This window comes from Rhinopithecus bieti, unplaced genomic scaffold (assembly GCF_001698545.2).
Source record: "Rhinopithecus bieti isolate Rb0 unplaced genomic scaffold, ASM169854v2 scaffold_13351, whole genome shotgun sequence".
Lineage (NCBI taxonomy): Eukaryota > Metazoa > Chordata > Mammalia > Primates > Cercopithecidae > Rhinopithecus > Rhinopithecus bieti.
In genome coordinates, this window is record NW_016807514.1 from 3822580 (window position 1) to 3840129 (window position 17550).

The 17550-nt window shown below is 49.1% G+C and overlaps 1 protein-coding gene across 3 annotated transcripts in view; it reads left to right on the top strand.

The window, feature by feature from the left end:
- GNB1 (G protein subunit beta 1) overlaps positions 1–16740 on the top strand; it is a 117115-nt gene extending 100375 nt beyond the window's left edge. The window contains exons 8-12 of one of the 3 annotated variants that reach the window (XM_017882491.1): positions 8707–8773; positions 11403–11604; positions 12741–12957; positions 14591–14706; positions 14975–16736. In XM_017882491.1, coding sequence (XP_017737980.1) covers positions 8707–8773; positions 11403–11604; positions 12741–12957; positions 14591–14697 — 593 coding nt within the window. In that variant the 3' untranslated portion in view covers positions 14698–14706; positions 14975–16736. Of the gene's footprint in view, positions 1–8706; positions 8774–11402; positions 11605–12740; positions 12958–14590; positions 14707–14974 lie in introns of all 3 variants that reach the window. The other 2 variants (XM_017882492.1, XM_017882490.1) reach the window with 2 other exon arrangements.
- The last annotated feature ends 810 nt before the right edge of the window (positions 16741–17550 follow it).

Genomic DNA, 17550 nt, shown 5'->3' on the forward strand with positions numbered 1-17550 from the left:
AAAAAAATATATATATATATATATATATGAAAAGCATGAAGTAGGCCAGGCACGGTGGCTCCCGCCTGTAATCCCAACACTTTGCGAGGCCGAGGCAGGCAGATCACCTGAGGCCAGGAGTTTGAGATCAGCCTGGCCAACATGGCAAAACCCTGTGTCTACTAAAAATACAAAAATTAGCCGAGCATGGTGGCACGCACTTGTAGTCCCAGCTGCTCGGTAGGCTGAAGCAAGAGAATCGCTTGAACCTGGGAGGCGGAGGTTGCAGTGAGCTGAGATCTCGCCACTGTACTCCAGCCTGGGTGACAGAGTGAGACTCCGTCTCAAAGAGAAAAGAATGAAATAAATCTACTCTGCCCTCCGGAGAGAGCTTCCGTGTCCAGTGCCCTTCCCGCTCTCCTGCAGAGGCGCCTTCTGCGGGCGTCTGTCGGCCGAGAGCCCTACCCAGAACAAGTCATGGTTAGTGCAGGTCTCAGGTCTGCTGCTGGCAAAAGCACTTAGTGTTCATTTCCCTAAGATTTCTATTTTGCCTTTATTCTTGAAGGGTATTTTTGCTAGATACCTAGAATTATGGGCTGACTCTTTTTTTCATTTGTTTTCTTTTTTTTTTTTTTTTTAATTGAGACGGAGTGTTTTTCTTTTTTTAGCAATCTAAAGATTTGTTTTGGGTTTTAGCAGTTTGCATGTAGGTGCCTCGATGTGATTTTCTTTGCATTTATTGTGCTTTGGCATCTTGAATCTATAAATTTGTCTTTCACCACATTTGGGAAGTTTTAGACCATGTCTTCAAATGCATCCTCTGTCCTTAGTCCCTGCCCCTCTGTGCTGCAATAACACATGCATCTGTGCTGTCCCCGAGGCTCTGGGGGCTGCGGCTTGTTCATCACTTTCCTACGTCAGATGTGTTCCTTTTTGTTGTTGTTGTTGTTAGCACTGCTCACTTGCTTAAACCTTTTTATTTCCATTCAAGTCCATGTACTTGTTACCTCTGATGAACTAAGGCTCTGCAGCAGATTCTTTATGTCAGATAGTCCTTCTGCAGTTCTAGAATTTTTATTGCTTTTATGTAGAAATGTTTTATTTTCCTGCTGAGATTCCCTGTCCTTGTATAATAGCATGTTTTATTTTGCATCCACAGGGAGAGTTTAAGAGCTGCCTTTAGAGTTCTTGTCTGCTGATCTCAGCATCTCATTTTCCTGAGGTTGGTCCTTGCGGATCTCTCCTCTGGAATCTGAGTGACATTTTGCTGTTTTTTAGTACATGTAGTAATTTCAAATTGTATTCTGGACATTGTAAATATTGTGTCATAGAGACTTTGTGTCCGGTTACGTTCTCCAGAATTAACTGATGTTTAGTTTTGTTTTATCAGGCAGTCTGTCTCTTTCTTTCTTGTGTGGCAGCTGCAGAATCCTCTGTTCAGCTTTTCTGCGCTGGCTGGGCTGCATGCCTTTGCACCTTAGGGGTCGGATATCTGGTCAGCTGTGTGTGTAGTTTGGGACTCCCTTTCTGTGGCTTTCTTCTTTGTATTGTTATCCTTTCGCTTTCTGGCTGTGGTTGCCCAGTAATCTGTCTGCTGGCTCTTGAAGACCTTGGCCACAGGTCTTGTGTGTGAGGCTGTAGGCCTGGGGTTATCACAGACAGTCCCCTCCTCAGGGAAAGCTCCTTAAGAACAAACCATGCCCTGCCTTTCTTTTCTCCCAGGGGAGACTCCTCCAGTTTCTGCCTGCTCTTGTTTGCATGCTTTCAGGTGTTTGGTTTTGTATTTCATGCAGTGCTTATAGTTGTTTCTGTGAGAAGGTAAGCCTACGGATGGGAGCCGCTGGCCGTCACTGGCAGTCCAGCCAGGCAGCTCACACCGACTCTGTAAACCACACAGCTCTTTCTGATGCAGCGCCCTTTTTGGAAAGCTGTTCTCTGTGTTCAGCAGCCCCTTCCCATGACCGTTAGAGTCAGTGCCTCTGTTTACATTGGTAATCAGAGGTTGCTGGATTTAACACTGACTGTATTTGTCTGTTGAAACCAAAGAAAGAAAAGCCAAAAATACCCAAGAAAATAAAAAACTGGTATTAGTAGGAATATTTTGGAGATTTTATTTCCTTCGTAGTTCATGAAATTTTACTTCTAAGGAGTTGTGTTATTTAAAAAAAAAAAAAACCACACACATTTGGCCTCTTAAGAGTGTTTGTGAGCTTGGGTGACATAAGGAGACCCCGTCTCTACAAAAAATACAAAAATTAGCCAGGTGTGACTCAAGCCTGTGGTCCCAGCTACTCAAGAGGCTGAGGCGGGAGGTTCCTTTGCGCTTGGGAGGTCAAGACTGCAGTGAGCCGTGATCGTGCCACTGCATTCCAGCCTGGGAGACAGAGTGAGTGCCTGTTTCCAAAAAAGAAAGAAAAAAGGTATTTGTAACTTTCTTCAGTCATGATTCATATTTTACAGCTTCAAATCAATAAAAGTTGAAGTTTGAGGCTGGGCATCGTGATTCACACCTATAATCCCAACACTTTGGGAGGCCAAGGCAGGTGGATCACATGAGGTCAGGTGTTCGAGACCAGCCGGGCCAACATGGTGAAACCCTGTCTCTACTAAAAATACAAAAATTAGCTGGGTGTGGTGGCATGCACTTGCAGTCCCAGCTACTCGGGAGCCTGAGGCAGGAGAATCACTTGAACCCAGGAGGCGAGGTTGCAGTGAGCTGAGATTGCACCACTGCACTCCAGCCTGGGCAGCAAGAGTAAAACTCCGTCTCAAAAAAATAAAAAAAAAAAAAAAAAAGAAAAAAAAAAAAAAAAAAAAAGAAAAGGTATTTTCCAGCCCTCTGACGCAAGTCTCAGATTTTATCCCTTTTTTTTTTTTTTTTTTTTTTTTTTTTTTTTTTTTTTGAGAACCCCCGAGTCTCAACTCTGTTGCCACAGGGCTGGAGTGCAGTGGTCGCATCTGCGGCTCACTGCAAGCTCCGCCTCCCCGGGTTTTACCGCATTTCTCAGCGGGCCTCAGCCTCCCCGGAGTAGGCTGGGACTACCAGGCGACGGCCACGCTTAAGAGGCCGGTACCTAGTTTTTTTGTAATTTTTTAGTAGAGACGGGGGTTCACTGTATTAAGATCAGATGGTCCATCTCCTGCCCTCGTGATCCGCCCGATCATCAGGCCTCTTTGGCACCGTCTGGACACAGGGTGTCACGCTCGTACCAACAGTGCTGGGATTTACAGGCTTGAGCCACCGCGCCGCCTCAGATTTGTAGCAGATCCCTAAGGGCCAATGCAGGGAGACTCAACGCTTGCTCTTAGAACTTTGTTCTTTGCAAACCTCTTGGGCAGTGGAGACACGGCTGCCCTTGCCTGGATCATTCTGATCAAGATGGCTGCAGATACATGAGCCTTGACCAGAAGTCCAGCCCAAGGCCTTGGTGGTAACAGCGTGCACAGGTGTCAGTGGTAGAGCCCACGGTGGTAGCCAGAACTGGGGATTTTTAGACACAGTATCTTCATAGAGTGAGAAGCAGAACATTTTCTATATTCATGAAAGTAGTGGATTTTTTTCTGATAGGCCTCACAAGCTTGGACAGAGAAGGGGATATATGTTGTCTCCCTGTAAACCCTGCTTCAGGAGCTACAACAGGGCAGCTGGTGACTGGGGTGCCTGCTTGAGGCTCACTGTCATCAGCCCCGGCATCTCGGCTGCACTGGTTGGCCTCATAGCCTGACACCATCATGGAGGCACTCGTGGTGCCTGGACACTCCTCTCTGCACCCCTCTGAGCCTCACTTTCACATCTTCAAGTTACTTCCTCATCTCTTTCATTTTCCTTCTTACTGAACTCCTTGAAGAAAAGACCTCTGCTCTCCATCTCCTGTGCACGCCTCAGCGCAGGGCTGGGCACCTGTCTCTCCAGGTCTAGGCTGAGCCTGTCCCTCACCAGCACGGTCTTGTTTTTGCTCCTTGAAGCCGATCCTGGGGCGGCACAGGTGCTCCTGAAACTACCTGTCTGAGAAGGACTAGTGAGGGACTGGGCGTGGTCATGGCTGACTTCTTGGCATTTGCCCGCCTGCCTTTCAGTGTGTCCTGTGCTCCTCCCCTGGGGGGGGGGGGTCTCCTTCTTGCCCCTGCTCCCGACAGGGGATGTTCTCCAGGGTGCAGGCAGGAGAACTAAACCTTTCAAAGTGTGTTCATTGTAGAAATTTTGGAAAGGGATCCGGGCGCAGTGGCTCATGCCTGTAATCCCAGCACTTCGGGAGGCTGAGGCAGGTGGATCACGTGAGGTTAGGAGTGCAACACCAGCCTGCCAACATGGCAAAACCCCATCTCTACTAAAAATACAAAAATTAGCCGGATATGGTGGCAGGTGCCTGTAATCCCAGCTGCTTGGGAGGCTGAGGCAGCAGAAGTGCTGAACCGGGGAGGCGGAGGTTGCAGTTAGCAGAAATCGCACCACCACTGCACTCCAGCCTGGGCGACAGAGCGAGACTCCGTCTCAAAAAAAAAAAGGAATTTTGGAAAGGAACTTTGAATCATCTTCTTTTATGTCGGGTGACCTATAATTCCATCCAGAATTACAGTATTATGCAGTCGTTATGCAGTAGTGTTACACAGTATTATACAACTGTAGTAGTACACTGTCGTTCTGTGACTCAGTAGCTGTAGAGAGTTTCATGGTGTGGTGCACTAATTTGTTCCTATTGTCGGACATTTAGGCAGTTCCCAGTTTCCCACAATTTATTATAAACATTGCTGCAGTAAGCACCATCCTTGTAGATGGATGGTTTCTCAAGCCCATCGTCCTGTTCTTGGGTAAGTTTCCTCACAGGGCTGCGTCTGGCCACGCTTGTGTGTCCTTGGCTTTGCTGTCTTTGGGTCGGCAGCCATGCTGGGTAGAGCAGTGTGTGCACCCATGCTGTGCTCTTCCCGGAGCCTGCTGATGTGCTCCTTTCTAGACTCTAGACTCACTCTATCCTTGAGGCACCTCTGCTGACACCACACGCCCAGGAGCCCGTCTTTCTCCTACGCTTCCACTGTCTGCCCTGCCTGTCTTCAAGCTACCCCCTCTCTCCTGGGCTTTCATGGCCTTGTCCCTACAGCCAGTGGTCCCTGTGAGACACAGGACAGCCCTTCACACCCACTTGCCTATATGACCAGAGCACTGCGAGGTCCCCCAGCCGCATTTCAGCCTCTCCTTGAGGCACCTGGTGCCACCTTTGTGCCCTTGCACCTCCGCACTGGGTGCACACTTTTGTTCAGGGTCTGTTTTCTCTGCCCCTCTGCAGGCTTCCAGAGGGTGGCAGCACAGGCCCCCGCAACAGGGGAGGAGGGGCGTGTTTTCACCTGAAGTGTCCCCCCACACATACCTAGGGAATTTGTTCAAATTCAGTAATAACAGAAATAGTAACTGCCTCCATTTACTGAGAACTTCTTACGTGCGCAGACAGCTCTGCGCCTCCCATCAGCTCCCCAGTTACACGGGGAGGCTGAGACTCTGAAAGAACTTACAGAAACTTTCACTGCTACTTAGCTGCCATGCTGACAGTGGAGCCCAGGTATTTCTGACTTCAGAGTCTGCAATCTTCACCACTCATGGCCTCTTGGCCAGAAAGCCCTGCGAGACTTTCCTGGAAGAAGGGGTTAGGCCTGGTCTGTGCACAGACTGGGCCTCATGGAGTGTGCTTGGCACCCTGGGCACTGCATACCAGTCCTGCTCTCCAGGCCTCATTGGACGCACCCCCAAGCATCATGTCTTGCCTAGCCCCTCAACCTGAACATGCACAGACACGAAGAGTGGCCTCTGGTTGGGCAGAACCATCTAACATAATGCATATCTTATAATAAAAAGTTGAACATCTCATGTAAATTATTGGACACCCCTGAAAATGGAAACATAGTTGTATGGGTATGTGGAGCACGGTTTTCCTCCTAAAGGTGTGTGTCTTTCAAACCGTCCTAAAGTCACAAAATTGTAAGTCGCAGCCACGTGTGGCTTATACATTTGGTCATTTCCCTTGTCCTTCATAGTTCCTGTCAGCTGATGCTTGTCCATGTCATTTTATCAGCGCATGAGAGCTGTGATTTTAGGGTTCAGTCTCTGGTTCTTGGAGTAAGAAGCTCATGTCTTCTGTGTAGCTTCACTACAGCCTGCACAGGGTGGGACCGAGAGGTCATCTTTGAGATCTATGAGGTCATGATTTTATTTTATTTATTTTATTTATTTATTTATTTTTTTGAGGCAGAGTCTCGCTCTGTTGCCCAGGCTGGAGTGCCCTGGTGTGAACTCCGCTCACTACAACCTCTGCCGCCTGGGTTCAAGTGATTCTCCTGCCTCAGTCTCTCAAGTAGCTGGGATTACACATCCAGCGCCCACCACCACACCTGGGTAATTTTTATGTTTTTAGTACAGATGTGGTTTCACCGTGTTGGCCAGGCTGGTCTCAAACTCCTGACCTCAGGTGATCTGCCCGCCTCAGCCTCCCAAAGTGCTGGGATGACAGTCGTGAGCCACCGCGCCCGGCCAAGGTCATGATTCTTTCATGCAGTAAATTTGGGAGGGCCTCCGCCTAGTCCCCTGTGTGAGATGCAGGCTGTGCTGAGGTCTCCATGACTCTTCTTTCCTGCCCTTCTGTGCTCACATTCAAACAGACTAAGTGCTCCAAGGCTCAGTGGCATGGTCTGGATGGGCATCTGATGGGGTAGGGGTGCTTCCCTGAAGCAAGGGTGAGCATGAACCAGGAAGCCAGTGGAGGGGGTTCGGGTGGAGACCCCGGAGCACGACGGCGAGCTGCAGGGCACTGCAGGGGGCGCCAGGTATGCAGGGCTGTCCTCCTCTGAGCTGGGTTCACCGTTATGGTCCCTAGTGTCCCTGTGGTGTGGCCTCCAGGAAGTATTTGACCATGTGTGCTTTTGTAGGCACGTAGTTGATATTTTGAGCTCTGTCATCTATGCATATTTTTTTTTTCTGTCAGAGCCAGTTTAATAATGTTTGTTGGCCAGGTGTGGTGGCTCACGCCTGTAATCCCAGCACTTTAGGAGGCCGAGGCAGGTGGATCACGAGGTCAAGAGATCAAGACCATCGTAGCCAACATGGTGAAACCCCATCTCTACTAAAAATACAAAAATTAGCTGTGTGTGGTAGCGTGCACCTGTAGTCCCAGTTACTCGGGAGGCTGAGGCAGGAGAATCGCTTGACCTAGGAGGCGGAGGTTGCAGTGAGCCGAGATCACACCACTGCACTCCAGCCTGGCAACGGCACAAGACTCCGTCTCAAAAAAATAGTGACAATAATGTTTGTTAAATAAATGCTTTGTTTTCTCTGTAATCTTACACGTTCTCCATTAAAACCCTCAGTGGGTTTATTCCTTTTTTTTTTTTTTTTTTGGTTTATTCTTTTGTGCATTTTATTTTGTTGTTTGCTGATTCATGCAGTGTCATATGACTCCCTGGGGTGTAGTTGGGGGGAAAGCATTTCAGTAAACACTCAGATCTAAACAGGTCTCTTGAAAATCACCAGTGCCACTGGAACCCCTGAATCTTCAGATTAGGGCCAGTCCGTCAGCAACCCTGGGCACGCACTAACTGGTTTGTTGACCCTATGCTTTTAGTTCCACAGTAAATACCAGAACTATGATTAGTGTACAAAAGAAATAATGGTCAACAGAAGTCATTAACAATTTGAACTGCGGGGTTCAAATGATTCTCCTGCCTCATCCTTGCAAGTAGCTGGGATTACAGGTGCCCGCCATCATGCCTGATTAATTTTTGTATTTTTAGTAGAGACCAGTCATCATGTGTGGATACTGCAGACTGATTTTTTGATGTTGCCTTTCCTTATTTTGAAAGTTTGTTTAGGACGGGGCATCATGATGTGTCCCCACCATGTCTGCTGTGTCTAGCCTCTGACGCTTCCTTCCCAGTGGGAGTGGGTGGGAATACACAGAATTGTGCCCACGCTGATGTGGGTGTCACAGCCACTGTCCACAAGAAAACAAACGCACCCACACATATTCACGAGTACCCCCGTGTCTGCGGTGTTGCTGCCATGCCGCTTTCCTGTTGCCCTCGTTATCCCTTCCCTGACTCACTTACCCTTGCCATCCTGACCCTGTGGCCTCACCGCCTCCTGCCCTGTCTGGGCCCTCTGTTTGGATCCTTCTTCCCTGAGTCTACTTTCAGGACGTCCTCCCTCCTCTCCTGGCTCCCATCTTGTGAGGCCCCTACCTTGCCCTCTTCCTTCCCTTAGCACTCCCTTTCCCATGTGCTATTTCAGTGATTCTCATTCTCTGTCCCTGCTGGAGCGTGGGCTGTAGGAGAGCAGGAGGTGTCTGTTTTGTTAAGGCTGTGTTCCAGGTGTCTGGATGGTTGCCCTCCTGGGCACTGGAGTCAGCTTCCCCTGCATGAGTAAATAGACGAGGGATCCCCAGCCTTTAATGTGTCAAACAGTAAAGCAGATGAAACGTGTGTGTTTCATGGGGGTGGTTTCTGCTCCTGCCCCCATCACGGAGCTGTGGGTCTCTGTGGGACATGCTGCCCTGCCCGGCTAGGCTCTCACCCCCACCAGCTGTGCGTATGGACCTGCTGTATGCACAGATGGGAACAAAAGACCAGCACAGTGCTGGTCTTACCTTAGATATAGAGCTTCTACCTGGCCAGTGTGTTTCTCTGTGTATGAGACTGGATGCAAGGCCTGCTGGATTCAGCTCATCACTTAGGCCTGTTCTTTGCCAGGTTACCTGTCCTGCTGCCGATTCCTGGATGACAATCAGATCGTCACCAGCTCTGGAGACACCACATGGTAAGTACCTGACCCGCGGCAGGCAGTGCGTTGAGAACCCCACACCCCTGGCACATTCCTCTGTGAACATGGAGGAAATAAGGTTCTTGACATAATATTAGGCCATCTTTAATTTAAGTGGCCTTAACATTTTAAACACATAGTAGCAATGTGTGAATTCATTAGACTTTTGTTTTTTTGAGATGGAGTTCTGCTCTTGTCACCCAGGCTGGAGTACAATGGTGCAGTCTTGGCTCTGCGACCTCCACCTGCCAGGTTCAAATCATTCTCCTGCCTCATCCTCCCAAGTAGCTGGGATTACAGGTGCCCGCCATCACGCCTGACTAATTTTTGTATTTTTAGTAGAGACCAGGTTTTACCACGTTGGCCAGGCTGGTCCTGAACTCCTGACCTCAGGTGACCTGCCCACCTCGGCCTCCCATTACAGGTGTGAGCCACCATGCCCAGCCTCATTATACTTTTAATAAATTTACAAAGTTTAATTTTCAGCAGCTAAGATCTAAAATACAATTTTTTTTTTTTTTTTTTTTTTTTTTGAGACAGAATCTTGCTCTGTGTCCAGGCTGGAGTGCAGTGGCATGATCTCGGCTCATTGCATCCTCTGCCTCCCAGGTTCACGCCATTCTCCTGCCTCAGCCTTCCAAGTAGCTGGGACTACAGGCGCCTGCTACCACGTCCGGTTAATTTTTGTATTTTCAGTAGAGACAGGATTTCACCATGTTGGCCAGGATGGTCTCGATCTCTTGACCTCATGATCTGCCCACCTCAGCCTCCCAAAGTGCTGGGATTACAGTCGTGAGCCACTGGGCCTGGCCAATATAGATATTTTAACTACAATCAGGCTCAAAGTACCTGCTCTTCTGTTTTTTCCCCTCTGTATGTCTGTACCTCCTTAGGTGATGTTAGGTGGGAGCAGGGTGGGTTTTGATTGTCCCTTTCTGATAGCAGTGTGTCACTGTGAACAATGAGCACATACTAAAAATAACAGACATCACAATTCAAGCGATTCCATCGGACTTCATTTTTAGCGTTTTCACCTTACAGGTGAACGGAAACCCACTTAAAACGCTGGAAGTTTTTCATTTGTGGCATCAAAGTACTAAATTAAATGTCCAGATAGTTATTTTATGAGTCATTTTAGACTTCAGCTGGCCATGTGGGTTTTTCTGATCTTCTGAGGCATGATTTGGTGGCAGGAGCTGTGCCCAGGCCAGGGCACAGACCTGTAGTCACGCAGTTGGTGGGGTTCACCGAGACATGCGCCCTTAACCAACTTGTCAGCAAAGCATCTGTGGTATTATAAGGTGTCTCGTTGTATAAATTTCATAGATTTACAAAAGATTTGTCACCTAGATTGTCAATCTTGAGAAGACTTTATTTATTAGAAGATATTTTTAAAGCGCTTCTGTTCATTAATCATTTTTTTCAGACTCTTTTACGTATCTTGCTTCCCTTCTGCAGTCAGTCCCTCAGGCCCTAGAGGGGAGACTCCCTGTGCGGTGTCTGTTGAGATCAGCTGGTTGGATTTGCATTGCCAGGCCCAGCCAGGCTTTCCTCTGAGGCTGACAGGAACGGACAGTGCTCTCTGGTGTTGCCTTCTGTGCGTCAAGGCACAGGAGAATAGCACGGTTTTAGGCGTGTGGCCCTCAGAGCTGTCCTTACACCTAAGCCAGGCTTCTGCTCTGTGCAGGGGGCTCTGTCAGCGTCTCACCTTTTGACAGTTCGTTAAGCAGAAACACAATAGAATACCAGGTATGGCCGGGCGCGGTGGCTCACCTCTGTAATCCCAGCACTTTGGGAGGCCGAGGTGGGTGAATCACCTGAGGTCAGGAATTCGAGACCAACCTGACCAACATGGAGAAACCCTGTCTCTATTAAAAATACAAAAAAAAATTAGCCAGGCATGGGTGGCGCATGCCTGTAATCCCAGCTACTTGGGAGGCTGAGGCAGGAGAATCGCTTGAACCTGGGAAGCGGAGGTTGCAGTGAGCCAAGATCGCGCCATTGCACTCCAGCCTGGGCAACAAGAGTGAAACTCGGTGTCAAAAAAAAGAATACCAGGTGTGATCACTGAGAACTCAGCTGCTCTCCTGTTTGTGATTCCAGGAAAGGGCAAGGGGACCTCAGACTTGCTGCGAGCCATTTGTTTACCTGGCATTGGCCTTCTCCTGCCTGCCTTTTCTAAGACCCTGTGAAGGGGAGGCCAGGGGTGGGCACAGAGGGAGCAGCCACAGGTAGAGTCGCATCCCCCTCCGCCATCCAGGGCCTCCCCATAGCTTCCTGCCACGCACTCCGTGCCCATCCATGACCGAAGAGTGGGACACAGCCTCAGTGTTGCTGCTTGAAAAGTGCCCCTAGCTCCCTGTTTGCTGGCGTTTGAGTTGAGGTAGTGACCCCGTCATTCTGAAACCCAGGCCGTGTGCTCATCTCTGTATAATTTTGCTTACTTTGCTTTGTTTCCCTTCCAAAGTTGTATTACATTTAAATTTGTCTTTAAACAATTTACGTTTTTAAAGTAACAGTGCAGAGGCTCACTGTGGCCCTGGGTGGTTTGAAGGACAGACTGTCACATGACTAGCCACCCGAGAAGTTGAGGCTGATGTCCCCTTGTCATTCGCTCCTGCTCCAGTGCCCTGTGGGACATCGAGACCGGCCAGCAGACGACCACGTTTACCGGACACACTGGAGATGTCATGAGCCTTTCTCTTGCTCCTGACACCAGACTGTTTGTCTCTGGTGCTTGTGATGCTTCAGCCAAACTCTGGGATGTGCGAGAAGGCATGTGCCGGCAGACCTTCACCGGCCACGAGTCGGACATCAATGCCATTTGCGTGAGTCTGGGTGAAGGTGTGGGGTCGGGGCCTCTGCTGTCTCTGCTAGCCCATTCAGATTGCTAAATTGTAAACTTTTCTGGATTCGATGTTCTCCTTTCTGATCCTTATACAACCTCATCTACAGATGGGGATACGGAAAACTCCCTAAGGGAAGCGTCTCTATGTTGACCGCTTGTCTTACAGATATTCACAGGGTGTCTGTTATGTGCCAGTCCCCGTTCCCACCTGTACAGCTGAGCAGTGGTTGGGATCCTGGAGGGGAGAGACAGTAAGATAACTCAGGCCACCAGTTACTGGTTACAGAGCCTTACTGGTCAGGGGCACAGCTAACCAGGAAACCTGCTCTCCTCTTTAGCACGCAGATGGCTAGGCAGTGTTTCCAGCCCCTGGCCTTGTGAGGAGACTTGGAAGGATTTATCTGTTGGTTGGATAGAGCTCTGCTGCAGTCCTGACCACTGCCCTGGTCAGCCCGCTTCCCTCCTTCCTCCATGAGATTAGCCCTGATGTCTGGCAGCTACAGCAACATTCACACCTGTCAGTGAGGACTCCTTTCTCACTATTCCTTTGAAATAAATTCTACCCTTTGGGGACAGGAATCACAGTATCCAAGATCGCAGTGTTTATGTGCTTCCCCAGTGCAAATCCCCTTCCATCCCATTCCCCTGTAGTTCCTGGGAAATCTCCCCTGCCTTTTTTTTTTTTTTTTTTTGGTGACGGAGTTTTGCTGTTGTTGCCCAGGCTGGAGTGCGATGGCGCAGTCTCAGCTCACTGCAACCTCCACCACCTCCTGGTTTCAAGCGATTCTCCTGCCTCAGCCTCTCAAGTAGCTGGGATTACAGGCACATGCCACTAGGCCCAGCCAATTTTGTATTTTTAGTAGAGTGAGGTTTCTCCATGTTGGTCAGGCTGGTCTCAAACTCCCAAACTCAGGTGATCCACCCGCCTCAGCCTCCCAAAGTGCTGGGATTACAGGCGTGAGCCACCACCGCTCCCAGCCCATCCCTCTGTTCTTACCAGAGCAAGACTTGCTGGTCTTTGCTGTGTTCTCTGCAGCCCTACCATTGAGCAGTCCATATGCCCAATATTTCTTTCTGAGTGTTTACATGATGTCTTGATTTGCTTTCTCTTTCCAGTTCTTTCCAAATGGCAATGCATTTGCCACTGGCTCAGACGACGCCACCTGCAGGCTGTTTGACCTTCGTGCCGACCAGGAGCTCATGACTTACTCCCACGACAACATCATCTGTGGGATCACCTCTGTCTCCTTCTCCAAGAGTGGGCGCCTCCTCCTTGCTGGGTACGATGACTTTAACTGCAACGTCTGGGACGCGCTCAAAGCCGACCGGGCAGGTACGTGACCGGGGGGCTTTTCTGTGTCTCCTGGACATTTATGTGGTATCTTTAGGGCAGACACAGAGTGGTTGATAAGCTGCAGTGTTTAGTATCAGTAGGACTGTGGCATGGTATAGCAGGAGTGATAGTCACAAACTGATGGCCCAGCTCTGGCCCTCCAGGCAAGTGGACTCTGAGGAGCACCAGCAGATCTTCCCACATGTGTGGGGGAGGGCTCTGGGGAGGGTCAGTGGGCAGGAGAGGGTCAGCTGTGCAGGCTCCAGGGCCCAGTCCCATGCTTTCCCTTCTGAACTCTGCATCAGGGGGCGGAGTGCCATGCAGGGACACCTCTGGGTGCTGTTACAGTTAACACATCAAAGGCAAGCATGTTATTGCCAGGTGTATTAAAACACTAGATGTACAAAAAATGAGGCTTCCTTACTAAAAGTGGACATTTGGGCATTTCAATTTGAGAACTGTTGACACTTACAGACTCTTAGATTCATTCATCTCAGTACCTGGGAGGACGGAAGAAGGGAGCATGGCTCCAGGTCTTGGCCCTTACCGGGGCTTCCTGCTACCGGATGGGTGCCATTCTCATGTCCTGGTTAAACACCCTTCTTTTTCTCCCCAGCCTGGGGGTACCAAAGTGGAGCCATTTCCGGGCAAGTCCCACAGTCATAGTGCTGTTGAAGGGAGGTGGAAGCCAGCCCAGGCCTTGGCAGAGCACACACCGGCCCCTGTGCTCAGCTGTGTGGTGGCTGCAGGAGGTGGAGGAAGGTGGCTGAAATGGGCCTTCAGATCCCCCTGGGAGGAAGTGGAGCTTCTGGCTGGTGATGATCCAAGCCAAGGTTATTGGGAGTGTTGACAGAAGGCCCCCCTCACCATGTGACAGTGACAGTGGTCTCAGCCACCATCGCTACTCTTGTGTTCTGTGCCTTGTGCTGGGCTCTAGGTATCACAGACGAAGGAAAAACAGCTCATGCCTCTAAGCTCCTGTGTTACAGATTGCTTTGAGATTGGGGTGGTTTTGATTTTTCTTTTTTCTTTTTTTTGAGATGGCGTCTCGCTCTGTTGCCCAGGCTGGAGAGCACTGGCACGATCTCGACTCACTGCAACGTCTGCCTCCCGGGTTCAAATGATTCTCCTACCCCAGCCTCCCGAGTAGCTGGGACTAGAGACCCGCACCACCACATCCTACTAATTTTTGTATTTTTAGTACAAATGGGTTTCACCATATTGGCCAGGCTGGTCTCAAACTCCTGACCTCGTGATCTGCCCGCCTTGGCCTTCCAAGGTGCTGGGATTGCAGGCCTGAGCCACCGCACGTGATGATGGTTTTCATTTTTTTGATTGTGGCCTTTGCTTATTTTTTGAGTTTTATAAGTGAGTGCTGAGAAGTCAGTGCCGGGGGCTCTGGATTTATTGATTGTGTGTGTGTGCGTGCCTTTGCATTTTAATAAGGCAGGCCATATGCTGCAGTTTAATTCCCACGTGGACGCAACTTTCCCTCCCTTCCTGGCCGTGGGAGACTCTGGGTCTTGTCCCACGAGGGGCTCACCATCCGCCCTCGTCACAATATGGCACACAGGTCACAGGTGAGATCGATACCTCTGGGCTTTGGTGTGATTCTGCTGTTGTTTGCTTCCAGGTGTCTTGGCTGGGCATGACAACCGCGTCAGCTGCCTGGGCGTGACTGATGATGGCATGGCTGTGGCGACAGGGTCCTGGGATAGCTTCCTCAAGATCTGGAACTAATGCCAGTAGGTAATGCAGCAGCCCAAATGTCCTTCTCTGAGGAGAACTGTGCGTGTTTCTCATAGAACGTGTGAAGTTGTCATTAACGATTTCTAGATAAATGTTGATGTAGCACTGATTTGGAATTGTGTTGTGGGAAACGTTTACAGAAATCTGAAGTCACGTGCCCTCAGCCACAGACACTCATGCAGTGGTGGGAAGAGCAGTGACCTGACTGTGCATCTGCACTTAGATTCTCTGCCTCTTTTCACATTTCTTTAAACTCTGTTTAAAACAGCATGTGGATGCCATGGAGACTGGAAGACCATTCCAACTTGGACGCGTTACCATGAGAGCATATCCTATCCAACCGTACTAACGTGGACACCCTACACCTCCCCTCAGAACTTCAAAAGGGCAAGATCTTTTTTCCTTCACTTATTGCTGAAACCAAGAGCACAATTCCCAGTAAGAGAAGGATCTCTGTGCTGTAAAACTAAAACAAATTGTGCATTCCTTCCGGGGCCATCGTCTTTGTTTTCTTTTTTGTCTTGAATGAATTTTAAAAGGAAATATATAATAAAAATGTTAACCAGAAGGTAAACTTGAGTGTAATTGTGAGACAGACACACCTTTCCACTAGTTTATTTGAATTTTAGACCAGTGACCCTGTTTTGTGGCATTCACGCAAAACACGCTGAGGGCTTTGTTCATCTGGTCATCGTGTCCAAATTTCAGTCATGTTTGTAGCAAGATTTTGGAAGCATTCATATTTCCTTTTTAAAATATATTCCTTTGTGTTCAACAGTTAATCAAAACCAGAGAGTCTAGGGCAGCCTCTCTGACGTTGTCAGTGATGTAAATTCAGTCCCTGGTTTTTAATTTTCTGTCTAGTGTCACAGATCATTGTTGCACACAAACGTGGCATAGAAAAGAACATGTTCAGAAGCCATGGGGCCAAGCACATGCGGGGACGGTCTCGAATGCGTGATCAGAGAATCCTTCACCTTTGCTGAAAAGTGAGCTCAGATCCAGCACCATGTTCCTCCTGACCCATCCTGTCTATCTTCTCAGTTGAGTTTTTAATCTCACTTTGGGTTTCCTTGTGAAGTTGGAGGGAAGTTGATAATAGCCTAACACTACCCCACCCCCAACTAGGAGGAACCTCTGCTTTCAAGAGAGATGCCTGTCCTGTGCTTGGATAGTCAGTCAATTATTTGTGTATGAAACAATGTACAAATCAATGTTTTGAAAATAATGATCTCAGACTTTCTAAGTTAAATTTTAAAAATTTTGATTGTTTGCCATATTGGGTGGGTTTACTCTTAGAATCGCATGCTGTAGAAATGCTCCAAAGTGCATAGAGGACTCAGTCCTTAGGTGTTCTTTTTCTTTTAAGAAATAACCTCTTAGAGTTGTAACCATTGCGGCTCTGTCCACTTCTCGTTGCTGCTCTGTGGCACATATCGGAAGCAGTACAGCGCGCGGCTCTACACGCTTGGGTAGCGGGATAAGTCACTGTTTTCTTTATTTCTTTGAAAAAAAAGTTCTGTTGCAAACGACTGCTGTTGGATTCTGAGGGTGGGGAGGGAGGGAGGGAGGGGAGTGAAGAGCCTGCCCTCCTTTATGGATTCTCCAGGCCCTCCGCCTCTGAGGCGGCTCATTCCCATCACACAGATTGTCCTGGTGTTCATTTCAAGGCCAGTGTTCAGCAGCAGCGTTTGGAAAGCAGGTTCTGTGGGACCCCCCCCCCCCCCCCCCCCCGCCCCCCGCACTCCTTCATAGCAGCAGTAGTGGCTTCTCCATCCTGTTTTCTGCAACATTCTATACAAAACTGTGCTGTGACCTTGCGGTAGGCCTGGATCTGGCAAAGAGAATACAAATGAAACCCCTTCTTTCTCTTTCCGTCCAACAACTCTGTAGAGCTCTCTGCACCCTTACCCCTTTCCACCTTTTGTATTTAATTTTAAAGTCAGTGTACTGCAAGGAAGCTGGATGCAAGATAGATACTATATTAAACTGTACTGTTATTTAAGATGTAATAAAGCAGTTTGACATGAGGGACTTTGGTGTGGTGATTATTTACGGGTCCATTTTCAGTTTACGACACGCCCACCTCTCTAGGCTGCCCCTGCTGCTGTGAGGTCTGACGGATGTGGTCATGCCAGGCAGTGCCTTGGCCACCAGCACGTCACAGAATCCATGAGTGGCGCATTGGCTCCTCGGAGGGGTTCCTGGGAAGCTCCACCTCACAGGCCAGCAGAGCAGGGAGGTCCACCTGCCATCCCCCAGACCCCTCCCCATTCATAGGCCTTGCCCACAGCACTGTGGGAATCTTCACAGGTGGCTGCGTTGCCTTTCTCCTCTGCCGTTTCCCTCCCTTAGAATGTCTGAGGATGTTACTCCAGAGACTAGCTTTCGTTGGGACTGAACCAAGTGTTCCTCTTGGTCTGAATAAAAACTGCATCTTGTAAGAAAACATATGAGCACTGACCATGGTAGAGTGGAAAACCATGGCTGCGCGTGTCCCAAATGGCCGCTCCTAGGCTCCGGAACCATCCACTTCCTTGCTTTCCAAACGTGATTTTTTAAAATCTTAAATAGGCAATACAAAATTAGCTGGGCTTGGTAGCACACGCCTATAATCCCAGCTCCTTGGGAGGCTGAGGCAGGAGAATCACTTGAACCCAGGAGGCAGAGGTTGCGGTGAGCCGAGATCACACCATTGACCGCCAGCCTGGGCAACAAAAGCAAAATTACGTTTGAAAAAAAAAAAAATCTTAAATAGGCGTGTGTGGTGGCTCTCGCCTGTAACAGCACTTTGGGAGGCTGAGGCGGGCAGATCACTTGAGGTCAGCAGTTCAGGACCAGCCT